General features: G+C 51.6%; 1 protein-coding gene across 9 annotated transcripts in view; it reads left to right on the forward strand.

The window, feature by feature from the left end:
- The window catches only part of NCOR2 (nuclear receptor corepressor 2), a 203,535-nt gene that overhangs the window by 166,609 nt on the left and 16,833 nt on the right, over positions 1-20,093 (forward strand). For all 9 annotated transcript variants that reach the window (XM_072983058.2, XM_072983062.2, XM_072983063.2 and 6 more), the window contains 11 exons: positions 3,390-3,510; positions 4,119-4,371; positions 7,114-7,278; positions 7,525-7,661; positions 8,862-8,967; positions 9,160-9,264; positions 9,917-10,020; positions 12,656-12,806; positions 17,579-17,731; positions 18,535-18,621; positions 19,450-19,730. In XM_072983058.2, the coding sequence (XP_072839159.2) occupies positions 3,390-3,510; positions 4,119-4,371; positions 7,114-7,278; positions 7,525-7,661; positions 8,862-8,967; positions 9,160-9,264; positions 9,917-10,020; positions 12,656-12,806; positions 17,579-17,731; positions 18,535-18,621; positions 19,450-19,730 (1,663 nt within the window). The remainder of the gene's footprint in view (positions 1-3,389; positions 3,511-4,118; positions 4,372-7,113; positions 7,279-7,524; positions 7,662-8,861; positions 8,968-9,159; positions 9,265-9,916; positions 10,021-12,655; positions 12,807-17,578; positions 17,732-18,534; positions 18,622-19,449; positions 19,731-20,093) is intronic.

Genomic DNA, 20,093 nt, shown 5'->3' on the forward strand with positions numbered 1-20,093 from the left:
ATGCTAAATATAAATGAACGCAGCAGCATAAAGATGTAAGTTAACCATTGTCAGTTCATTGCTGAGGGAGAAGGGGAGGATGCTCGGTGGTGAAAATGAGCGACGGAGCCAAGGAGAAACCATAGGCTGCTTTCTTAGCAGTTGAGAGTCCTCTGGAGCAAGAAGGTTCTTAAACCCAGCTATTAGACGTCTGCAGATTTATCTGTTTGGACAACGGTTGCCAGAATCCCCACGGCTGCATGGATGGGGCAGTCTGAGCGTTGTGGTTCAGAACCTTAAGGTCTGCACCCTGTCTGCATGCTACCCTTTCTACTCAGTACTGGGTCGACGGTGACGCTTCCTAGCATTTCTGATCACACTCTCCTGTAAATTCCCAAAGCTGAGGGACCCTTATTTTCCACTGGCACCAATATTAGGAGAACAAGACCGGGAACCGACCCGTTGTTCTTGAGGAGATCCTAGCACTTCTTTCTCTGGCGATAGCAGCACAAAAGCTGAAGAATCTCTGATATTCGTCGTAAATGGCAAAGGAATATCGGTTATTCCAAGGTGAAAACAGGACTGTGTGAAGAGTTTCTTGCTGGTAGCAGCAGAGCCAGGGACCCCGAAGCCCTTCAGATGTGGCCAGACTCCGGTTCATCAGCCTCAACCCGCCTGACAGTGGTGAGGTGTGATGGGAATATCATCAGTTATCAGGCGCCTCCAGTTGAGGATTTGAGAGACTTCTCACATTCAGATTACTTGCAAGTCTGGATTGATCTTTCCGTTGTGTAAACAAAACCCAGGACAGAAGCAGGTGAAATATCAGTGATCCAGGCGAGTGACGTTCAACTGGCAAAGGCCGGGTTTTGACCTGGGGCTCGACACAGGCCGCCAGCCAACAGGGTTATGGGTTGCCCTGGGGCCGTCCGGGGGGCGGGGACTCGCTCTGTCGGAGAGCCAGATGGACGTCTGGGCAGCCTTCCAGACAGAAGTGTGGTAGAGGCCGCGCCAGTGGATCTGCCCCTCTGCTCCGGCTGGAGCGAGGTCAGAATCCAGGGCCCCTTCTCTGCGCCTCCCCCAGCGTGGTCTCAGATTACCCCTTTTTAACTACCAGCAGGCTTTAAAGCCCGGCTCACACCCTCCTCCTGGTTTATTTTAGCTAGCTCTTTCACCGCCTATAAATTTCAAGGTCACTCTGAGTGTTTGAGTACAGGCAGACAAACAAGCGTGGCCCAGCCACGTGAAGGGAATAAACTCCTCGTCTGCCTTGTGACCCCTTTCTCTTTTCTGCCGTGTCCCTCCCTCGGTCTCCAGGATATCACCCACTGCGGGCCAGAAACGAACAGAAGTCCTCACGGGCTTTGGACGTGGGTACTCTGAGACACTGGCTGGCTTGGTTGCCATCTGGAAGATGCTGCCTGGGAGCTGACGCCTGATGCGAGAACAGGCTTCCTTTCCTCTGTTGGTCTGAGTGAAGAAGGGCTGGTTTTGTTTGGCTTGTGCTCCACAGAGCAGCTAGGAAATCGGCTTACCCGATGCGGTAGGCTGCACTTGCTGGAGGCGCATTTCTGTGGGCCTCTTTGAGGGATCGGATATTCTCCGACTCCCACTGGGCTAGGGAGCTACAAGCCACATGGCGCCCGGCCTTGGCCAGATCTGGTTCCCCCCCCCCCCCCAAATCTGTTCTCAGGATTGTCTGGGTTAGTGATGATAAGGCCTGGTGGGTGCCTCTGCTCACGGGGGCTTCAGAAGATGAAATGCCCTCCTTGTGGCTTCAGCCTGTTGCTGCCTCTGCCGTCTGTGTGGTACCTACGACCGCCACGACATTGCCTATTCAGACAATCAGTTTGTGGCCATCCTTCTTCCCCACAGCTATGCAGTTTTGCAGATGTTGTTAGATGTCAGCGCCTCAGATCCTCGTCGCTGGCAAGGTTGGATTCTGGAAGCCCCAACTCCGTTTGGGAGCCCTGGCCGTAGGGAGGTCACGAAAGACCACCAAGAGGAGCAGACAGAGTGGGGACTTCAGCCTTCCTCGTCAACAGCCTGCTTCCACCCACGGAGAGGGAATGGCCGTCCGTGAAGGGTCGTTCTTGGCTGGTGCTGGGTCCAGGGGCAAGGCCGCTACGAAACCCAGCGGCCGCTAACCAGGAACGTGCCACGTGAGGGTTCTGCGCAGGCTACCCGCCTTTGTAATCTTTAAGACGGCTTCAGGGCACGGCTCGCCCGTCATCGTGACAGACATTTTGCTCAGGTGCCAGCGGTCTCTTAATGAGCTCGGTGGCGCGGAGGGCGTGCGCCTTGGCACATCCATGAGACAGGTATTCCTTTTTGTCTCTGGCAGGCAGCTGAAGCCTTGCCAAGTGAGTTGCTGAGCTTCCTAGGCTGATGATCCTAGACAAGGGAAGGGGCCTGAGCCCGCTGTCGCCGCCATCCCCCCCCCCAGCATCTCGTAAAGCACTTTCTTGACTTTCAGCTTCTCCGGATGTCCTTGGGCTCTGTGGTGCTGTTCTGCTGAAGTTGGTCCAGATGGGAATGGTTCTCCTTCCCTGCTTTTTCATCTCTGTCCTTTCCTCCTCCTCCATCTCTTTCTCCGGAGCCAGCTTGATTCTTATCTCTCTCCTGCTTAGGAGGGCAGAAACTGAAAGCAGAACCAGAAGGTGCCAGTGAAGAGAGATACCTTTTGGGTCCCAAATCCACTTCAGGACGGCTGCCCAGGTCTGGGCCCGGCCAGCCTCGCTGTCGGGTCCGCTTTTCCCACGGATCGTGCTTCTGACTGATCACCCTCTTTAGGAAGGAACGTCCCCTTCAGATCAGATTTCCTAGCCGCCGCCCCCCCCCAGTGGGTGTTGCCTTCCCCGGTGGCGCTTCGTGCCTTGACTGGCTGTCTTGAGCCACCCAGCATGGGGCTTCTGAGGGGTACCTGCCTTAAGGGCGGTGTGTTGATGGATGGCCAGGCTGGTCTTGTGCCTCCTGTTCATCCTGGTGGTCTCGAAACGTGTTATCCTCCTGGGGTTCTTTCTTGGTGGAGAGAAGGAGGGGGGAAAGGTGCCCAATTTGAAACCGCGTCTGGCTTCTGTTTCTCAAGGGCCGGCAGAGTCCCAGCCTAGAGAGGGACAGAATTGAGTGCCCCGGGTTCAAAGCCCTGGGTTCAGCCGCAAGTGTGACTGTGGGCCAGCCTCTTTCTCCTCTGCCTACCCTACCTCGTAAATAAAGTTATCGTGAGGACAAACTGGGCAGAGAAAAAGGCTGCCTCGGTCCCGAGACACGTTTTGAGGGCTTCTCAGTGGCCCAAACCCTTGACTTCCTGCTGTGGTGGGAGACGATACGGGGAAGGGCTCGCCTCTCAAGCTCTCTCGGTCACCCCCTTTCATCTCAGCCGCCCGCCTTGTGTCTTCTCCTCCGTTCAGGCTGCTGTCACCCCGGCCCAGCCTCCTCCATGCCGCCAGCGACCCCCGCCTGAGTTCCTCCCCGCAGAAGCCCCTGGACCTGAAGCAACTGAAGCAGCGGGCGGCCGCCATCCCTCCCATTGTGAGTAGGGCCTCCGTGGCATCCCAGCCGTCCCCCCACCCCACCCCCTTTCCGGCTTCACAGGGCGTCCGGGATTGCTCTCCGGCTCCGCACCAGCCTCAGAAAAGAAGCTGCGTTCCGGGTGGAACATCTGGGAGGGTTTGGTGCCTTGCCCACCAGCAAGAAGGATCGGGTCGGGGGGGCACAGCTGTGCTTTTGGTCAGGTAGTCCCTGTGCTGTATCAGCCCGGCATCAGCTTTGTTTTATTCGGCATCAGCTTTGCTGGACTTCCATTGCCCACATTTTCAGATGCGGCCGAACAACAGAAGGTTATGTTCAGATGCCCCCCAAAAGAGGGCCGGCATGCGGAGAAGCTGGTGCCAAATTAAATGTCCGGCACCCCCTTCTTTATTTCTGCCGATACAGAGCAATGCAGCCACTCTGCCATACTTTTATCAGTCAGGTTCTCTTGATTATTCTCTACATGTGGGGGCAAGCTCTCTTCTCCCCTTCGCCCCCCCTCCAAAAAAAGCTGACATCTGGCCCCAGGGGGACGCTTTTGTGTTTGAAAAAGCCTGCATGCTGGTTATTCCCCTCCGCTCATCTCCCTCTCTTTCATCTTCCTGCAGATTTCGGAAGGGCTGCTGGAGGGAGCCTTACAGAGCGGGAGCACGAAGCCTCCGGTGCCTCATCACGCTCTGGCCCTTTACCAGCAGCAGATCACCATAGCCCACGAATCCGCCCGGGAAGAGTCTGCACTGAGCAAACAGCCGCCCCCACCACAGCCGCCCCCACCGACCGACAAGGAGCCCCCTCTGAACAGCAGCAGCAGCAACAGCCCCGGGGCTCCCAGCCGGAGTCCTGCGGTGGCTGATAAAGAGGGTGAGTTGGTTTGGAAGGAGCCCCGGGTGGCGGAGGATGCCGGGATTCTGGCAGGGCGGGAGGCACACGCCGGTCTCCCGCCCCGAGCGGAAAGATCTTTCTTTCAAACAAGCCTCTCCGCAGAGAATCGGACCAGCGTGGCTAATTAGAGGGAACATTTTGTCCCGCTCAGCGCGCCCCCCCCCCAAAGATGCCAGGAGGCAAGCCGGAGATCAGGGTTATTGATGTCCCTGCCGCTCCCTCTTGCGTTTGGAGGGGAGGCCCTGGAGGGGGGCCGAGGCCAAGGGGTAACCCACCCTCCTGCGCCACCGCCGGGCTTTTAGCGCTCAGCCGGAGCCATTATTTCTCGGACAATCGATGCTAATGCCCTCACTGGAAGGGGAAGGCTTCCTGTAAAAGATGCTCCTCTGCCTCCACGGTGGAAAAGGCTTGCAGGGGGGGAAATCTAATGGGTGATTTGCCACTTTCCACTCCTGCGCTGGACTGCCTCCGTACCAATAGCCACACACATTAGCAGCCCACGACCGGTGGAAATGCATCTTTAAGTCTGTCCACCCCTGGTTGGCCCTTGTTGGGATGCTTTTCTGCTGAGGGTGACAGAGAAGTCCCAGCGCCACTTACCAGCGCTGTGGTCTTCCCTGTATGCACAGCACCCCTGCGCGCAAAGGCACAGAGCGCGCGCTCTCTCGCATCTGGAATGGTGGAGAAACACTCAAGAGAGACACAAACCGTCTGTGGTAGAAACTCAGATCTTCGCCAGCCTGGATTCCTTCCTGCCCAAATATTCGTGACTCTTGTCCACACCTGCCATCCCTTCCTCCCTCTCCTCCTTGTTGGGGAGCTGAGGCGTTTTGACCGTTTGGCCTGCTGGCCTCACATGAGCGGTTCTTCCCCCCCCCATGTAAGACAGCTGGAGGCACCAGAATAGGGACAGAAAGGAAAGAAGCACACATGAATTTAGGGTTATAAGCGTCTCTCTCTCCCCCCCCTCCTTTCTTCCCTCTTCAGCAGCTTTCAAGCTTGCAATGTGTTTCCTATTGATTTAGTCACCCTTTTTAGCTTGGCCTTTGCAGGGCCGGTTGAAAGCCAAGAGCATTCATTTGCCTGACGGGTAATATAAACGATGCCTCCCTCGCTCCAGCATCGGGGGCTTGATAAACGGTAATAGTAACCCCCTTTCGGGGGATAAGTGCTATTTTATCAAAGAAGGCCCTGAGTTATGGCCCCTCTTTAATGTAGGCCAGGGTGGGGGAAACGCCAAAGGAAAGCAGCTGCTTTGAGGACGTCAAAGCTTTTCAGCCTTGGTGGGGGTGGAAGACCTTGGGAGATCCATGTAGTGGCTCTCTCTCTCTCTCTCTCTCTCTCTCTCCCCTCCCCCCCCCTTTGTCTGAAGCGGAGTGTCTGTCACTGAAAATGCCCCTTGTGTATAACAGCCAGTGGGCTGGTGCCAGGATCTACATCTGGATGGGGGCCTCTGCCAGCTCCAATTCAGAATCCCCCTCTTGAGCTGGGCACAGGTAGAAACAAAACCACATGGGGTCGTGGCGTCTCCTGCTTGCTGTCCGGCCAGCAGTGTGTTGACTGAAATAGCTGCAAAACTCTTGGGTTGTCCATGAGTTCGCTTTTGATGAGAGAAAATGTTCCTTGAACACGTGGACTCTCTGTACGGAAGCCGCTCCACCTATTTCCTTGGTAAACCCTGGTTGAGCTGGCGGGGGAAAGCCGGCCCATCCATGATGAATTGCCCCTTCAGTTTTTGAACTGGAATGGCTGCATGTGGATTTGAACCCAGGTTCCCTTACCAGTCATTGCCTAAGGCTAGAACCAGTTGCGCCTGCTCACTGGACCTGGACGTTATTCCCTGCAGCAGCCGCTTCTACGGGAAGAAGCCATCCATCGTGGAACGACAGAGAGGCTGACGGGGCTAGCCAGCTTCTCCCTCAGGTCAAGGTCCTGCTTCCACACCCTGACTAGGTTGCAGGACCTCCTCCAGGCTGGACGAAGCCTTCCCCCAGGCTCAGGGGTCTTATCCTTGGCTGTTTCTGAGGGAGGCACACAGAAAATGCAGAAAGGGAAGAGTGAAGGTCTCCCGGCCTTTCAACTCAGGATAAACATAAGCCGGAACAGCTGGAGGCCTCCCTGGCGCTGTCTTTGTCTTTTAAGAGACACTGTTTGCTTTTTCATGTGGAGGGGCCTCAGAAATGTGGATAAAAGCCATGCTTTCACACCTGACATTGTAAGACCTGGAAAGGGGGGTGGTTTGAATGGAATTCCCTTGCCTACATCTTCAAAACAGGAGTTGGGCTTCCCAGGGTGTCTAAGGGAGAGCCGCCACATTTTCAGCCTCTTCTGTGGGGTGCGCGGGAGCAGACTTTTGGAAGAGGGCCAGCCTGCCGTGTTCCCGTCAGTGTCTCTCGGGGGCTCAGATGTTGACCTCATAGATTGCAGAAAGGGCCCGTGGGAAGTCTCCCTTTTTATCTGTACTTTATAAGCATTCCATATCCCCGAGAAACCTGCCCTCATGGGCGTTGGGTGTTGTGAAGGCTGTGGCCACCCAGATTTTATGCATTGTGTTGTAGCGTAGGGAAAAAAATCTTCCAGGCCAGCTGTTCTTCCTTTTAAGATCCGTTGCACTGGCAACTCTCAACTTCGTCCCTTTGGGGTCTCTGGAGAGATCCCCGGTGAGGCCAGACATCTCTGGATGAGGGTGAGACACTGACTCTCAGTTTGCTTCCCTTGCAGATAAACCCGTCCATTTCACCTCCCTACCAGAGGGACAGAAGTTGGAGGGCGAATCTGTCCTTGCCACCTGCTGGCCTCCAGTGCTTCCCTACCAAGGATCCTCCAGGGATGTCATCCGAAGCTCTCCGCATGCCGAACCGCCTGTGTTTCAGTATAACCCTCCAGGTGAGCGACAGGCCTTTTTCTGCTGGAGCGTGTGTGGGCTGGATTTCACCAGTCTGGCTTCATGGGAGGGAGGGAGGGGATCCAAGCACAATTGCTACAGCTTAGCGTTAGACACACCATGTTTTTTGCTACGACCATTGAAAACCAGAAAAGCAGCAGATCTTTCTTATCAAGTGGGAATTCCCAACTGTAAATATTTGTTGATCTTTCTTTCTCTCTTTCTCTCTCTTTTGTTTCTGCATGCAGGTCACCCCGTGTCCTTAAATGTGCATGAAAGCTCTCGGGCTGTTCTCCAAAGACTGCCAACCCTATCAAATCCTCCCCCCCTCATCTCCACCAAACATCCCTCTGTTCTAGAAAGGCCCCTCGGCTCTATTTCACAGGTAAAGGCAATTGCCATGTGTGCACAGAGGGTGAGAACATTGGTCTTGGTCAATGGGCCAGGCCCTGTGTTTTAGATTCTCCAAGTAAAGTAAAGTGAGTGATCATTGGCGGATGGACCACCTTTTCTTTCTCTGCAAGGGGGGGGGTAGATAATAGATAGTTCTCTGGCATTAAGAAATTTAAAATTAAAAATAGACCATGGAGAAGACAACAGGAGTGATGAGGTATCGGAAGCCTGGATAGAGAAGAATGAACAGGGGCTGGGTTGGCTAAAGTTTAGATTTTAAAAGGATAAGAATCTCATCTGCTCACAGCTCACTTTATGCTTCTCCTGTTCTTGTACATGGACTTCCAGAAATGGTTTCCTTTATATGAGAACTAGTTTTTTTTTTTAAAAAAATCATTCCTTCAAAAAAAGTATTTTTAAATGCGGTATGACATGGATAGAAGAGAATACATTAAAAAAAATTCCAATGAGTCACACCAAAGTCTGTGCCAAGAAAAGTTGGATTTGCCTGTTTTTTGTTTGTCATGGAAATTTGCATATATCTGCTTTGGTTTTATGTTATTGTTTTGCAACTCGAGCTATGCAGGAACTAAAACGTCACCCCCATCACCAGCAACCAGCATTAAAAGTGCTGTTCTGCTGTCAAATCTGATCGGGTTGTGCATTTCTAACATTTTGACAGCCCAAAGATGAGTCTTTATAACATAGAATCCGGTGAATGTTGTGATACTCAGTATTAGTTTCAGTGTCTTTTCGATGTGTTGCAGGAGAAACAGCTTCCCGACAATAACCTTGTAGATTTTTTTCTTTTAAAAGACAAAATAACAAGCAGTGAACTTTTCCTTATTGGAATACCTTCCGTACCCGGTTTGCCTGTTAGGAGCGGCTACCTGGGCACTTGCGCACGGCTAGAAGCAGCAGCCTGTCCCGTCCGTCCAGAGGCGTTGTGGGTCCCCTTTTCAGCATAGTCTCTGCTTGGTTTCTTAACAAGTTTTGCCTTTGCCTTTTCCAGCCTTGTTTTTCTGTCCTTGCCTCTTGTATGAGGTCTGGTCTGATACAGTTGTTAGGATTTGAAATATTGCGCCGCTGCAAGGGTAGTGGACTTCCAAAGATGTGCTGCTTTAGTGCCTTTCACTTTGGCGTTTCTTGCGGTTCTGCGCACTAAGAAAAACTCCTCTGTGTGCCTTTTCAGGGGGTGCCTCTCCAGCTTTCCACGCCGTTCAGCTCTGAGCAAGCAAAGGTCCCCATCGGCTCCATCGCCATGGGCTTGCCTTTGACTATGGACCCCAAGAAGTTGGGTAAGACAAAGGGCCGCTATAGCGGTGGACTATTAGTGATTTTACAGCTGTTGTAACGGGAGCCGTCCGAGGCAAGAGGGGAAGGGCTTGGTACTCAATCTGTCTCAGGAAAACAAAGTAAGAACCTGCCGGGCTGGTCAGAGCAAGATCCCAAGTCACTTGCCCTGTGCTTGTATTTATTTATTTCCCCAGTGCCTTTCCCTGGAGTGAAGCAAGAGCAACTCTCTCCTCGGAGCCAGGCCGGTCAGCCCGAGAGCTTGGTTGTGCAGACATCGCAAGAGAACTCTGTCCTTCGGGGTAAGGCCGAAGACACCACGCAGGATACGGCATGTGGACGCTTTGGCCCCAGGGACGAGAGGAGACGTCAGTGTCGTTCCTCTCAAGTTGCCGGCCGTTCTGCACAAGTGTTGGCACCACGCACGGCAGGAGTCCGGGGTGTGCTGCTTGTCTGGGGACACCTTCCCACCCTAAGTGGTCACTTCTGTGGCTTTTGAAGTCAGCCCAACCATGACTTTCTAAGTGTCGCCGGGAGGGGTGGAGATCCGTGAGCCCAAGGATTCAGCTTGCCGTGTCCGCTGGGATGAACAGAATTTAGATTGGGGTGGTGGTGGTTTGGAATTGCATCCCTCGGTGATGGGGCACCCACTTTGCAACAGACCGTCCCAGATTTAGTCCCTGCCATCTACTGGTAAAAGAGAGGCTATGGTAGGAGATGATGGGAAGGGCCTTTGCTTTTCTCGATCCAGGGAGGGTAGTGCTGGGCTAGAAGGAATGGCAGGTTGGAGGGAATACCGGGTGTCCTCCTGTGTTCCCAAGTACCTCCTTGGCCTCCTCACCGGGACAGCCCCACAGCCCACAGGCTCTGCCCTCTTGGGATCAGCCGCCTCCTGTCCCGTTTGTCGCTCCTCCTCCCGACCGGGGGCCATTCTGACTCTGTGGCCTCTTGCAGGAACATCCCTGGCCTTGATGTCGGGAGGAAGCATCACCAAAGGCATCCCCAGCGCGAGGCCTCTGTCGGACTCTCCCATCACCTATCGAGGATCCATTACGCACGTAGGTCTCTTCTCCTGTGGTGGAAGGGGTGTGCTGGTGTTCGCTGGGAACTGCCGGCGGCCCTCCCTTCATGTGGGTGGGTGCGGGGGGGGGGAATGCTGGATGTTCCCTGGAGTGCACTTGTGCCCTTCGTACAAAGAGGCCGTCTTGCCCAAGAACCTTGGGCGTGAGTAGGCGCTGTACGTCATGTGGGAGCGCCGCCTAGGCGGGATCCTCTTGGCCGACCAAGTTGGGTCCGATTGCTGTGCAGGAGTGGATCTGTGACATGCTCTTGGCTTTTCGTCTTGGGAATATCAGCGCGAATCTCTCTCTGGCAAAAATCAGGCGCTCAGAGTAGGATGCAATTCTTTCCCATTTCATCATCCTCTTCATCCCATTCCCATGAAACAAAATGGCAGCCGGCCATTGGCAAGCCTGTCGTGAGAGCTTCGTCATCTGGAAGGCGCAGGGGGTGCCACAGGCAGGCAGCACGCCTCCTTCCATCATAATACCTTTTGCCCTTTTGGGTTTACGGCCGACTTCCTAGGGTGGAACTGCCTCTTGGTGTCTTGAAAATTGATTGTTACCCTTTAAAAAAAGAGAAAGAAACAAGGCACAAATTGAGCAGCAGGAACATTGTGTCCGGATCCTAATTTATCGAAAGCCTTAAGCTTAATTTTGCAGAAAGTTTTTAAAGGGAGACAAAAAACTAAAAAGAAAATTAATTACAAAGGGTAAACATTTCCAAACAGACTGGTGTCCTCTCTACGATAGCACCGCCCGGTCCCATCTCGAGCGATCACGTTCTGGGTGTGGACAAAGTCATGTGGCTTTTTAAAATCCTTCCCAGTCGCTGCCCCGAGACCCTCAGTGGTCTGCTAAAGGAATCCAGGCTTTGCAGGCGGCTGTCTTGCTGGCATTCCCTTTGAAGTCTACACACTCGCACAGACACACACGCACCCAGAGTGCTGTGTTCCGATTCCCGTCCGACATCTCCAAGTGGGCGACGGCTTTCTTCTGTTGAGTTACTGCTTTATCTGGAAAGTGAGCACAGAGAGGATCGGCTTCCCTTGGAGATCTTTCACTGGCCGGCATTCAGACCTTTCAAAGCGGCTTATAAACACCCCGGGTTGCTCTCCTCTGTCTCAGAAGGATAAACAGGGATTCAGCTGCCGCTAGAGGGCCCGTCCCTGAAAGGTTTTGGAATGTACTAGATAAATAAAACCTTGCTTGGCTGGGTTTGGATTTTTGGTTTTGATCTACTTTAACTGGCTTTTTATTAAAAAAAAAATCAGGTCACTTCAAACGATGACAGTTAAAGCATTTATCTTCAGTAAACCATCTTAAAAATTAATGTTTGCTGCTTCTTACAGCCTTTTACCTCAGGCCACCTCCCAACCATTTAAATGTGCTTTGAAATTTAACTCCTCTTTGGATAGCTCAGTGGTTTAGGTAGGGTTGGGAGTTCGATTCCTTACTGCGCCGTCTCCTGTGAGTGGAGCCTACCTGGGTGGCCCTGGGCCAGCGGCACCGTCCCAGGGCGCCCCCTAGAGGAAGGGAAGGGTCAACCCCTTCTGAGTATTCTTCGTTTATAAAAAGGGTCTCCATAGGACAAAGTTGACTTGACGGCACACAGGTATTAAGCTTATTAGTATGCTTTTTCCAAACACTGGATTCTCCAGTTGGAGATGGAGGCCTTAACAGTTAAGGTATTGAAATTGATGCACGAGTGCATCCCATTCAGAGACTGTCCGAAGAAGCACCACACGTCATTCACATAAAATGGGGAAGGTCAGAAAAGCATCGGGCAGCCGCACTGATGTTGAATCGTGAAATTCTTGCTCTTAGATGGCCTGTTAAGTTTCCTTCCTGAGTCGGTGTCTTTCTTGAGCCCTCCACGGTCCTCTTCCACGTTCTCCTCCCACCGCAGAGATTTCAGGAGGTCAACACTTTGCTGAAGCTAGCTCAGTGCTCCGCTCAGTGGCCGGTGGCAGGCGGGCACCCTTGGGAGTCTCGGGAGCAGGACAGGATGGCGAGAAACGTCTTTCTGAAGTACAAAGCAGGCGTCCTTGTTCCTCCCTCAAATTCACCCACCCCTCAACTGCAGTGCGTGTACAGAAGGTCATAATTCTGAAACTCTGTACTCATCCAGGTTAGGGGTGGGTTCGCAAATAAACCAATGTGGAGTTCACTTGTAAAGTGCTGCTAGGGGAAAACCGCTAGGGGTAAAATGAGGTCCTGTACATTCACATCCAGCCTGGCTTCTCCTTCTGCCGTGCGGAGGGCCAACGGTACCTGCTGTTGGCCCCAGATCTCCTCCTTGGACCACAGCGCCTGTCGTTTCCATCTTGCACTCATCCTGTCTCTTGCCAAACTACCTTAGATGAAACACATACCTTCTCCCTCCCCACTGTGGCTGCCAAAACTCAGTTCACAATGATTGTGCTCTTCGGTAATGACGTTGTACGTTTCTGGCAATTGGTTGTGACAGGAAGCAGAGATCCGGGATAGCGTTGGCTTGTTCTGGCTCTCCTTTGTTCAGCCTTTCTCTTGGAACAGAGTGTTCATCTGTCTCTGTGTGTGCATGTATGTGCGTGGTGCTTCTTCCTTAATTGCATGTGACACAGTTAAATGCAGACCTTGGTCTCCTTCCCAGGGCACCCCAGCCGAAGTGCTGTACAAAGGAACCATTACCAGGATAGTCGGAGAAGACAGCCCCAGCAGAGCGGAGAAAGTGAGAGAAGATGCCTTGCCTAAGGGGCACGTCATTTATGAGGGGAAAAAGGGACACATCCTGACCTACGATGGTGAGTCGGAATTCCTCTCTGCATTCGTGCTTCCGAGTTTTGCATGTGAGAGAAATAGGAGCGCCCAAGGTAGATGCCTTAAATTGGCACACAGATCGCAAGGACTTGAGGACAGCCTTAGCTCATATGCAGGTCTTGAGGGTGAGTCTGCTCTTGAACCTCTGGCTCAGACACGCCCCACTCCCTTTTCTAGCAGATGTTAGAACACCTTTGGGGTCTAACCAAACTATGTTTGGTAATTTGCTAAATTGGACTAGGCTTTACTGAAATAAGCCAAGATCAAACCAGTTTCTGATCCTGGCTTCTTTTGGTAAAACATGGTTTAAACTAACCACTATCATGCTCTCAAGTATTGGCAAGTTGCAGTTTTTCCTAACATGTGGTTGATCTTAAAGCAAATGCACTGTAACATAAAGAGGGCCATTATGAATTTATAGACACTGGCCCCTTCACATCTCTCTCAGAGAGAAAACCAGGCAAGGAACTCTTTAAATTCTAGTCTATAAGCCAAACCACGGAATCACTTGAAGAGTTCACAGTCAGACCCGCTGAGGCCTTTCTTCTGTGACCTCCCAAGGCTTTCTTCTGTTGTGGCCCCTTGACTTTGCGCTCCTGTTTCATTGATCAGCACCTACGTTTTCAGCCTTTCCACATGAGGGAAAAACACCCTTATTTCTCCCAAGAGTTTTGGGGGCTGACATCAGGGTTTTGTCTTTCTCTTCTGTAGGTGGGAGGCTGGGGTGGTTTCCTTTTGCCATTCGTTCTCCATCACCCCCGTTTTTTGCTGCTTTTTAATTAGAACGACCCCCTTAGTGATAATGTGAGCTAGCAGCAAAGCGGAGCAGCCCATGAGTGCTCAGACTCAGAACAAAGCTCACCGGACATGTTTTGGGCCTAAGTAACGTGGCCCGTAGGTCAACAAAATGGGCGAAAAACACGGATGTTCGATGCGTTGCCGGCCTCGGCGAGGCAGCAAGATTAACCGCAAGGATGCAGCGGTGGCGTGATGAGTATCTACGTTACCAGGCTGCGTCACTTATGTTCCCAGCACAGCCGGGGGGGGGATAAGAGCCAGCTCCTCATCGGTGGTGCCCTTGTATGCCCTTCTGCATCTCTCTTACACATCAGCAGCTCTGTCGCTCCTACACGTTAAGTGTCCCCTCCAAAAGGACACGGTTTGTTCTCATTAGCATTTTTTCCATCTGCCTCGGCTTGTCTTTGCCACAGAGCCAAAGCCAGGGCGGCCCTCCTTCCCTCCCTCCCTCCCTCCTTCGCTGGTCGGGAGGGGAGGGCTGTGCCTTGGGACCTTTCCTGTGCTGCTTCCCCATTCCAAGCTAGGAAGGGAGGCTGTGGATTGTTAGGAGGGACCCCAGGCATGCTTTGGCGGGGGGGGGGAGGGTTGGATGGGGAGAGTGGTTGGTCCCTCTGCCTCCCGAGCACGCCTTGCATCTGTGTGATGTTCCTGCAGAGAGCGGCGTTGTTTGCTTGTTTGTTCCTGGGTAAACAGTTAAAGCGACAACGGCCCCCCGCTTTCAGAGCAGATGACTTGCTGGCCAAACAGCTCACTGTGTATGGAAGCACAGAAGAAGGTGCTTTTAAAACTGGCCTCTTGGCTCACCCTTGCCCCACTGGGTGCAGCCAGGCGGAGCAAAGTGACTGGATTCCTCCCATCGCTCTGCTGAGCTGGCTTGGGCATCGAGGAGGAGGGGTGCTAACCTACAGGTTAAAGAATATTATAGGCCAGGGTCCAAGAATCCATGGGAGAGAAAGTGGTCAAAAGACAACCCAATTAAGATCTTGTGGGACTTTCAGGTTCAAACAGACAAACACCTTGAGCATAATCCACCAGAACAGAAATAGAATGAAGAAATGTCTGGATCACGAACATTGCCGTTCTAGTGAATCTAGATAATTAACATTGCAATTCTGGGGATGCCAGAGTTGAAGGTAAAAAATTGGGAAAATCAGCAAAATACAGAGAGCTGGTGATAGAACTAGCTGACTTGTGGATGAAACACATTTCAGCGGGTCTCATAGTCATTAGGGCATTGGGAATAATGCTGCAGAATTTTATAAAAGATCACAATCAGCTGCAGATCTCTGAATTAACACCATCAGAGCTGCAGAAACAGCAGTCTTAGGAACAGCATACATATTACACCAATTTTTAACAGATACTTAGGTTTTTGGTTGAAACTTGTTTCAGTTATATCATAACAGTCAAGGACTGTGTTTTGAATTTTTGAAAAATGATTGTAATAATAATAGGGATTTTAAATTTTCATTTGAAGTTTAGCCATGGGCTTATAAGGAGAAAAATGTCAAATCCAGAAAGGAACAGTTTGGAAATAAATAAATCTCTGATTATGAGTTCTGATGAGCAGAAAAGGGGGGCCATCGTCAGCACACTGAAGCCTTGATGATGCTTTCCAATAAAAGAGCTCTAATGAGGCAAAATTGTGCTGCGTCTGAAAGCTGAATGGCAGAAGATTGGTCATTCTTATTGTTAATGGCTCTTCTGTGAGAAAGGGAAATGTTTACGGAATCCTCTTCTTTCTCTTTTGTCCTTCATTGCCAAGCGTTTGCTGGGGTTGGCATGCCGTGTGTGTGTGTGTGTGTGTGTGTGTGTGTGTGTGTGTGTGTGTGTTGTGCAGCACTCTTTCTTGCACTAGAAACTCTGGAGCAGATGTTCCTTGATGACAGGATGCAGCACGTGCGTGTACACACACACACACACCATGTGTCTTGAAACTGCCCCGTTTGACATGCTGACTGTGTTATTTCCGCTTGTAAAAAGTGAGAAACGTTGGCAGCCAAGTAGAAATGCCCTCTCCCTCCTGTCTGGTGGCTGAGTGGAGGAAAGGCAAGAAAGTGAGAAGCCCGGGTGGCTGGAGTCAGAGACGGCCCCCAGCAGAGTCGCGGGGATGCCTTAAATAGAGATGAGATGTTTGTAATCATCTCCCAGGAAGACTAATACAGATATTGCCACCATCGGTGACTGGGCCCTTTGGACCATCGCCCCAGAACCGGCCGGTCCACTTACTTGCTGCTGGTGGTGTGGTGTGTATGGCTGTCATCGTCTGTGCCACACCAATTGTGGACGTAACTCAGCCTCCCTGCGCTACCGACCACTCGGCAACTGAGTGGGGAGACTCTCCATCCCGCCTCCTTGCCGGAGCAGCCGGCGGTGCAGAGAAGCGGGGAAGCATCAGCTGAGCTACTTCCACGATCGTCGTGAGTTTACTGGCTAGGGATGCACGCGCCACGTGAAGCCCAGTGAGTGGATGGAGGGAAGGGAACTCCGTGGCATCTGTGGCGTCGTGCCTGATATTTGTATCCCCCAGGATATGAATATGAAGCCCCCGTGTCTAGCCTTAAACTAAATCATTCTTTTTCCAAGGATCAGAGAAGATGGATGGCACAAAGTCTGTGTTCTGCTGCTCAAGAGGGTAGGATCCAGAGAAGTGAATTTAAATCATAAGGAAGGAGGAGGTAGTGGTTCATCAGAAGACCTTCCTGACAGGAAGAGCTGTTTGATGCTGGAATGGAGCTGGAGTTGACAGGTGGATATGTTTAGTGTAAGGTAGCCCTCTTCCCGCAGAGACCTGTTAGCTGTGGATATTCTGACTTGGCAGCAGGTTGAACTAGGTGACCGCTTCCAGATTCCTTCCAACTCTGTAGTTCTGTGATCTGGGTCCCTTTGTGAGGTTCTCCTCTCAGCAGCTGGCTTCTCAAATGGAAGCTCATGGAAGCTGTTCCAGATTTCAAAAGCCATTGCATGTCCCAAGAGGTGCCAAAGGATAGCACACCACCTCTGGGCTACTCCTAGGAGGACCCTTGTGGGCCCTTTCAGCAGCTGTTGCCACCAGATCCCCAAGTGGCTTTTTTATACTTGGGGTGCTGATTCTGGGTCACCACTGGTGTTCAGTGGCACTGTGTGTGCTCAAATCAAGAAAGTTCATAAACAAAAATGTTTGGCTTTTTTTAAAAAAAAAATCTGGCCTCAAAGAATGGAAGCAAGGTGTTTGGAACTTGTGCAGAGATAAACGTCCCCACGAAAATTTGTTTGCGGTTTGGAGAGGAGATGCAGTGGATGTCTTGAGAGCATTCTGGTCTCTGGCTGCACAATATGTTCCCTCCCCTGAGCCCTCCTGCTGTTGTAGATTCTTTCCCCCCCCCTCCTTTTGTTCTGCCTTTTCTCCTCCTCAAGTTTCGTCCTTTGGCTTTTAAAGCTTGGAACATTTTTAGCTCATCTGTTGCTTCAGATTAAGGGGGAGAAGTGTAGGTTTCCCCCTAGCATCCAGTTGAATGCGTAGACGTTTATTTCTTTTGCTTATCACTCACTGGGGCAGTTGCGGGAGGAGTTCCCTAAAAGGAGAGAGGTCAAGGAAAGAAGGGTGGGAGGGGACCGTTGTCTTCCTATGGGGTTCATTTCTGAAGTTGGAGCCAAAAGTAGAGTTTGAAGTTTGGTTTCAGCGCTCTCCGCTATGCCTCATTTGGGCTCTTGGTGCTCTCTGGTTGTGGGATATGATTCCAAACCTATCTAGAATGGCACGTTGGGAGGAAAAGCAAAATTCCGCTCCTTGGAATTGGCTTGAGTGGTAATGTTTACAAAGGCAGCTGTGCCACGAATCTTAAGGTGGGGGCCTTGGAGATCATCCCGTGGGACAGGACGGCCCGTTCGCCAAAGCCTTGAGCGTAATGAGCAACAGACTCGCAGGCAGATCAATGCTTCTGTGTCTTCTCTTCCGCCTTGTCGGATCCTCCTCCAGGTGGCGTGGCCGCTGCGCAGTGCCCCAAAGAAAACAGCAGGAACCCCGGAGCACCCCACGAAACCAGTGGCACCAAGCGGACCTATGACATGATGGAAGGGAGGGTCCCACGAGGCTTATCGGGGCGTGATCTTTCATCTGCCAGCATAGAAGGTGGGCCTTCGCAGTGATACGCGGAGCAGTCATATGCTGGTGAAAAGACGGGCATGCTTCAGGGGGTGCTTTTAATCATCCTTTTAGGGACATGTTTTTCTTTGTCACGAGGCTGAATTAATCATGGTGTTCAGTGTGCTATAGAGCAGGGTTCCCTCTTCTTGTTCCACTGCTTGGTTTCATTTGGAAAAACAGCCCAGTTCCTGATTTTTCTCCTCCAAACTCTCACAGACTCAGAAGGCAGTAACTAGTGACATAGCCTTAATCAGGAACCCCATCTGGGTGGTGGTCCCTCTTCTCCCGCGGCCATCAGACTTAGCAAAATGATTTTGTTGCCACCAGGGTTCCTTCCTTGCTTCCTGAGTGGGGAGCCTTTGGCCATCAGAGACTTTTGCGTTAGATTATCCTTTTTTCATCCTCGTGCCCTATCCGATGTTTTCCTGGCCACTACTCAGATTTGGACCTGGATTAAGCTGTGCCACCAGTTACTGTCTTCTGAATTATGCAAAGAGGGGACTAGGCTAGTTCTCCAAATGAAGGACTAGAGACAGGGGGACTACAGGGTGGAGCTGATTGGAACTGGAGTGGAAATCCCATCAGGCTTGCTCCTTCTGATACGGCACGTTTTTAAGGGGAGACCTTTCTCTACATGGCTGGTTTATGGTTGGTGTTCAAGGGAGGATTCCCGATAGCCAAAGTGCTAAATCAAGTTCTAGAGTGGGGTGGGGCAGGAGAACTGCAAAAATGCACGTCTCATGAAATATCACAATATCTTTTCTTTTGTCCGGGGGGGGGCACTCTAGGTCTCATGGGTCGAGCCATCCCACCAGATAGACACAGTCCCCTCAACTTGAAAGAACCACATCACATCCGGGGCTCTATCACCCAAGGTAATTGTGACCACTGTGGAGCAGACGAAACAACTGTTGTTGCTCATGGCAGTGATCTAATTTCCAGTCCTGTTTCAATAATTATTTACGTTTGTTGCAACTCTTTGAGTTGGGAGGGCAGAAGGAACCAAAGCCGACCGCCCACCAGCCCTGGTCAGGATGGCGACAGACTTGCCAGGAGCTTACTTCCCTCCCCAACCAACACAACGCATGCGCACACACTTACAGAGAGAGAGAGAGAGATTTCCTAAGATCTTCCACCCAGCATAGTGCTTTCAGGATGAGGCAGCCCCAAATACCGCGATGTCATCAATGAAAATAATGTTGAAAGGGGCTTGTTCTTCATCCCAGTCACGAGAAAACTCGCTATGATAGCAGTTTCCATTTGGATCTGGGACTAAGCGATGCCTTGATCCCTTGACTGCTTTGGCACAATCAGTTCTTTGGGCCTGAAAGGGTTATTAAAGGCTACTGGATTTTTTATTGTTAAATTACATGGCTGAAAATGGCATCGTTGTTTGGAACAGCCACATCTAAAGTCAGGAAAGCTATGATGATGTAGGAGAGAAATAAGAAAGAGAAAAAGAAGTTATGTCTGGAAAATGTCGTGGTTTGGTACCATTTCAAACCACAAATTCAGCTTTAGCTCTGCTGGCTGAGGGATGGGTTTTAATCTGATTGTCAAGTGCACAGATTTCTGCAGAGTTAACTAAATGGACTTGAAACAGAAAGTCTTGATGCTTTGGTATGGCGGAAAAGTAAACGAGGGGTGTGAGTGTCTGGAAGAGGCCTTTCATAGAGAGTCTTTCTCTTGGCACCTTTGTCTAGGAATACCTCGTTCCTACGTGGAGGCCCCTGAGGACTACCTCAGAAGAGAAGCCAAACAGCTCAAGAGGGAAAGCACGCCCCCAAGGGACTTGCCTGAAGCGTACAAGGTCAGGCCCCACGAGAACCTCACCCCTTTGGAAATGAAGGCGGTTCACGAAGGCCTTGTGGCCACGGTGAAGGAAGCCGGGAGATCGATCCACGAAATCCCCCGGGAGGAGCTGAGGCGCACACCTGATGTCTCCATGATGACGAGGCCTGTAAAGGAAGGGTCTATTACCCAGGTATCGGTGACGTTCATGGGAGAGATGGGCGGGGGGGCGGGTATCCACCCAGGCACATGTTTTGACCTTCGGTCTGTTTAGGCCCACACCAAAGGCAAGCGAGACATGTGGACCTAGGTTTGTTAAACCATGGTTTGATGTTACATCTTGGCTGGACCTGGTTACATGGCCCCTAAGACATATGGATGGCTGTAGGAGGATTTGAATCTAGGTTTGCATTCAGCGTCATCCTTGTTGAGCCTCTCTCTGGCTCTGGCTGCAAGCAAGGAACAGCCGGGCAGATCCAGATTCACAAGATGACGGTGCGTCAATGCTTGGCCTGCATCCCTTCTTACGGGCTGGCAAGGCATCTGAACGGTTTCC

The sequence above is a fragment of the Pogona vitticeps genome, chromosome 14 (genome assembly GCF_051106095.1).
Source record: "Pogona vitticeps strain Pit_001003342236 chromosome 14, PviZW2.1, whole genome shotgun sequence".
Taxonomy (NCBI): Eukaryota; Metazoa; Chordata; class Lepidosauria; order Squamata; family Agamidae; genus Pogona; species Pogona vitticeps.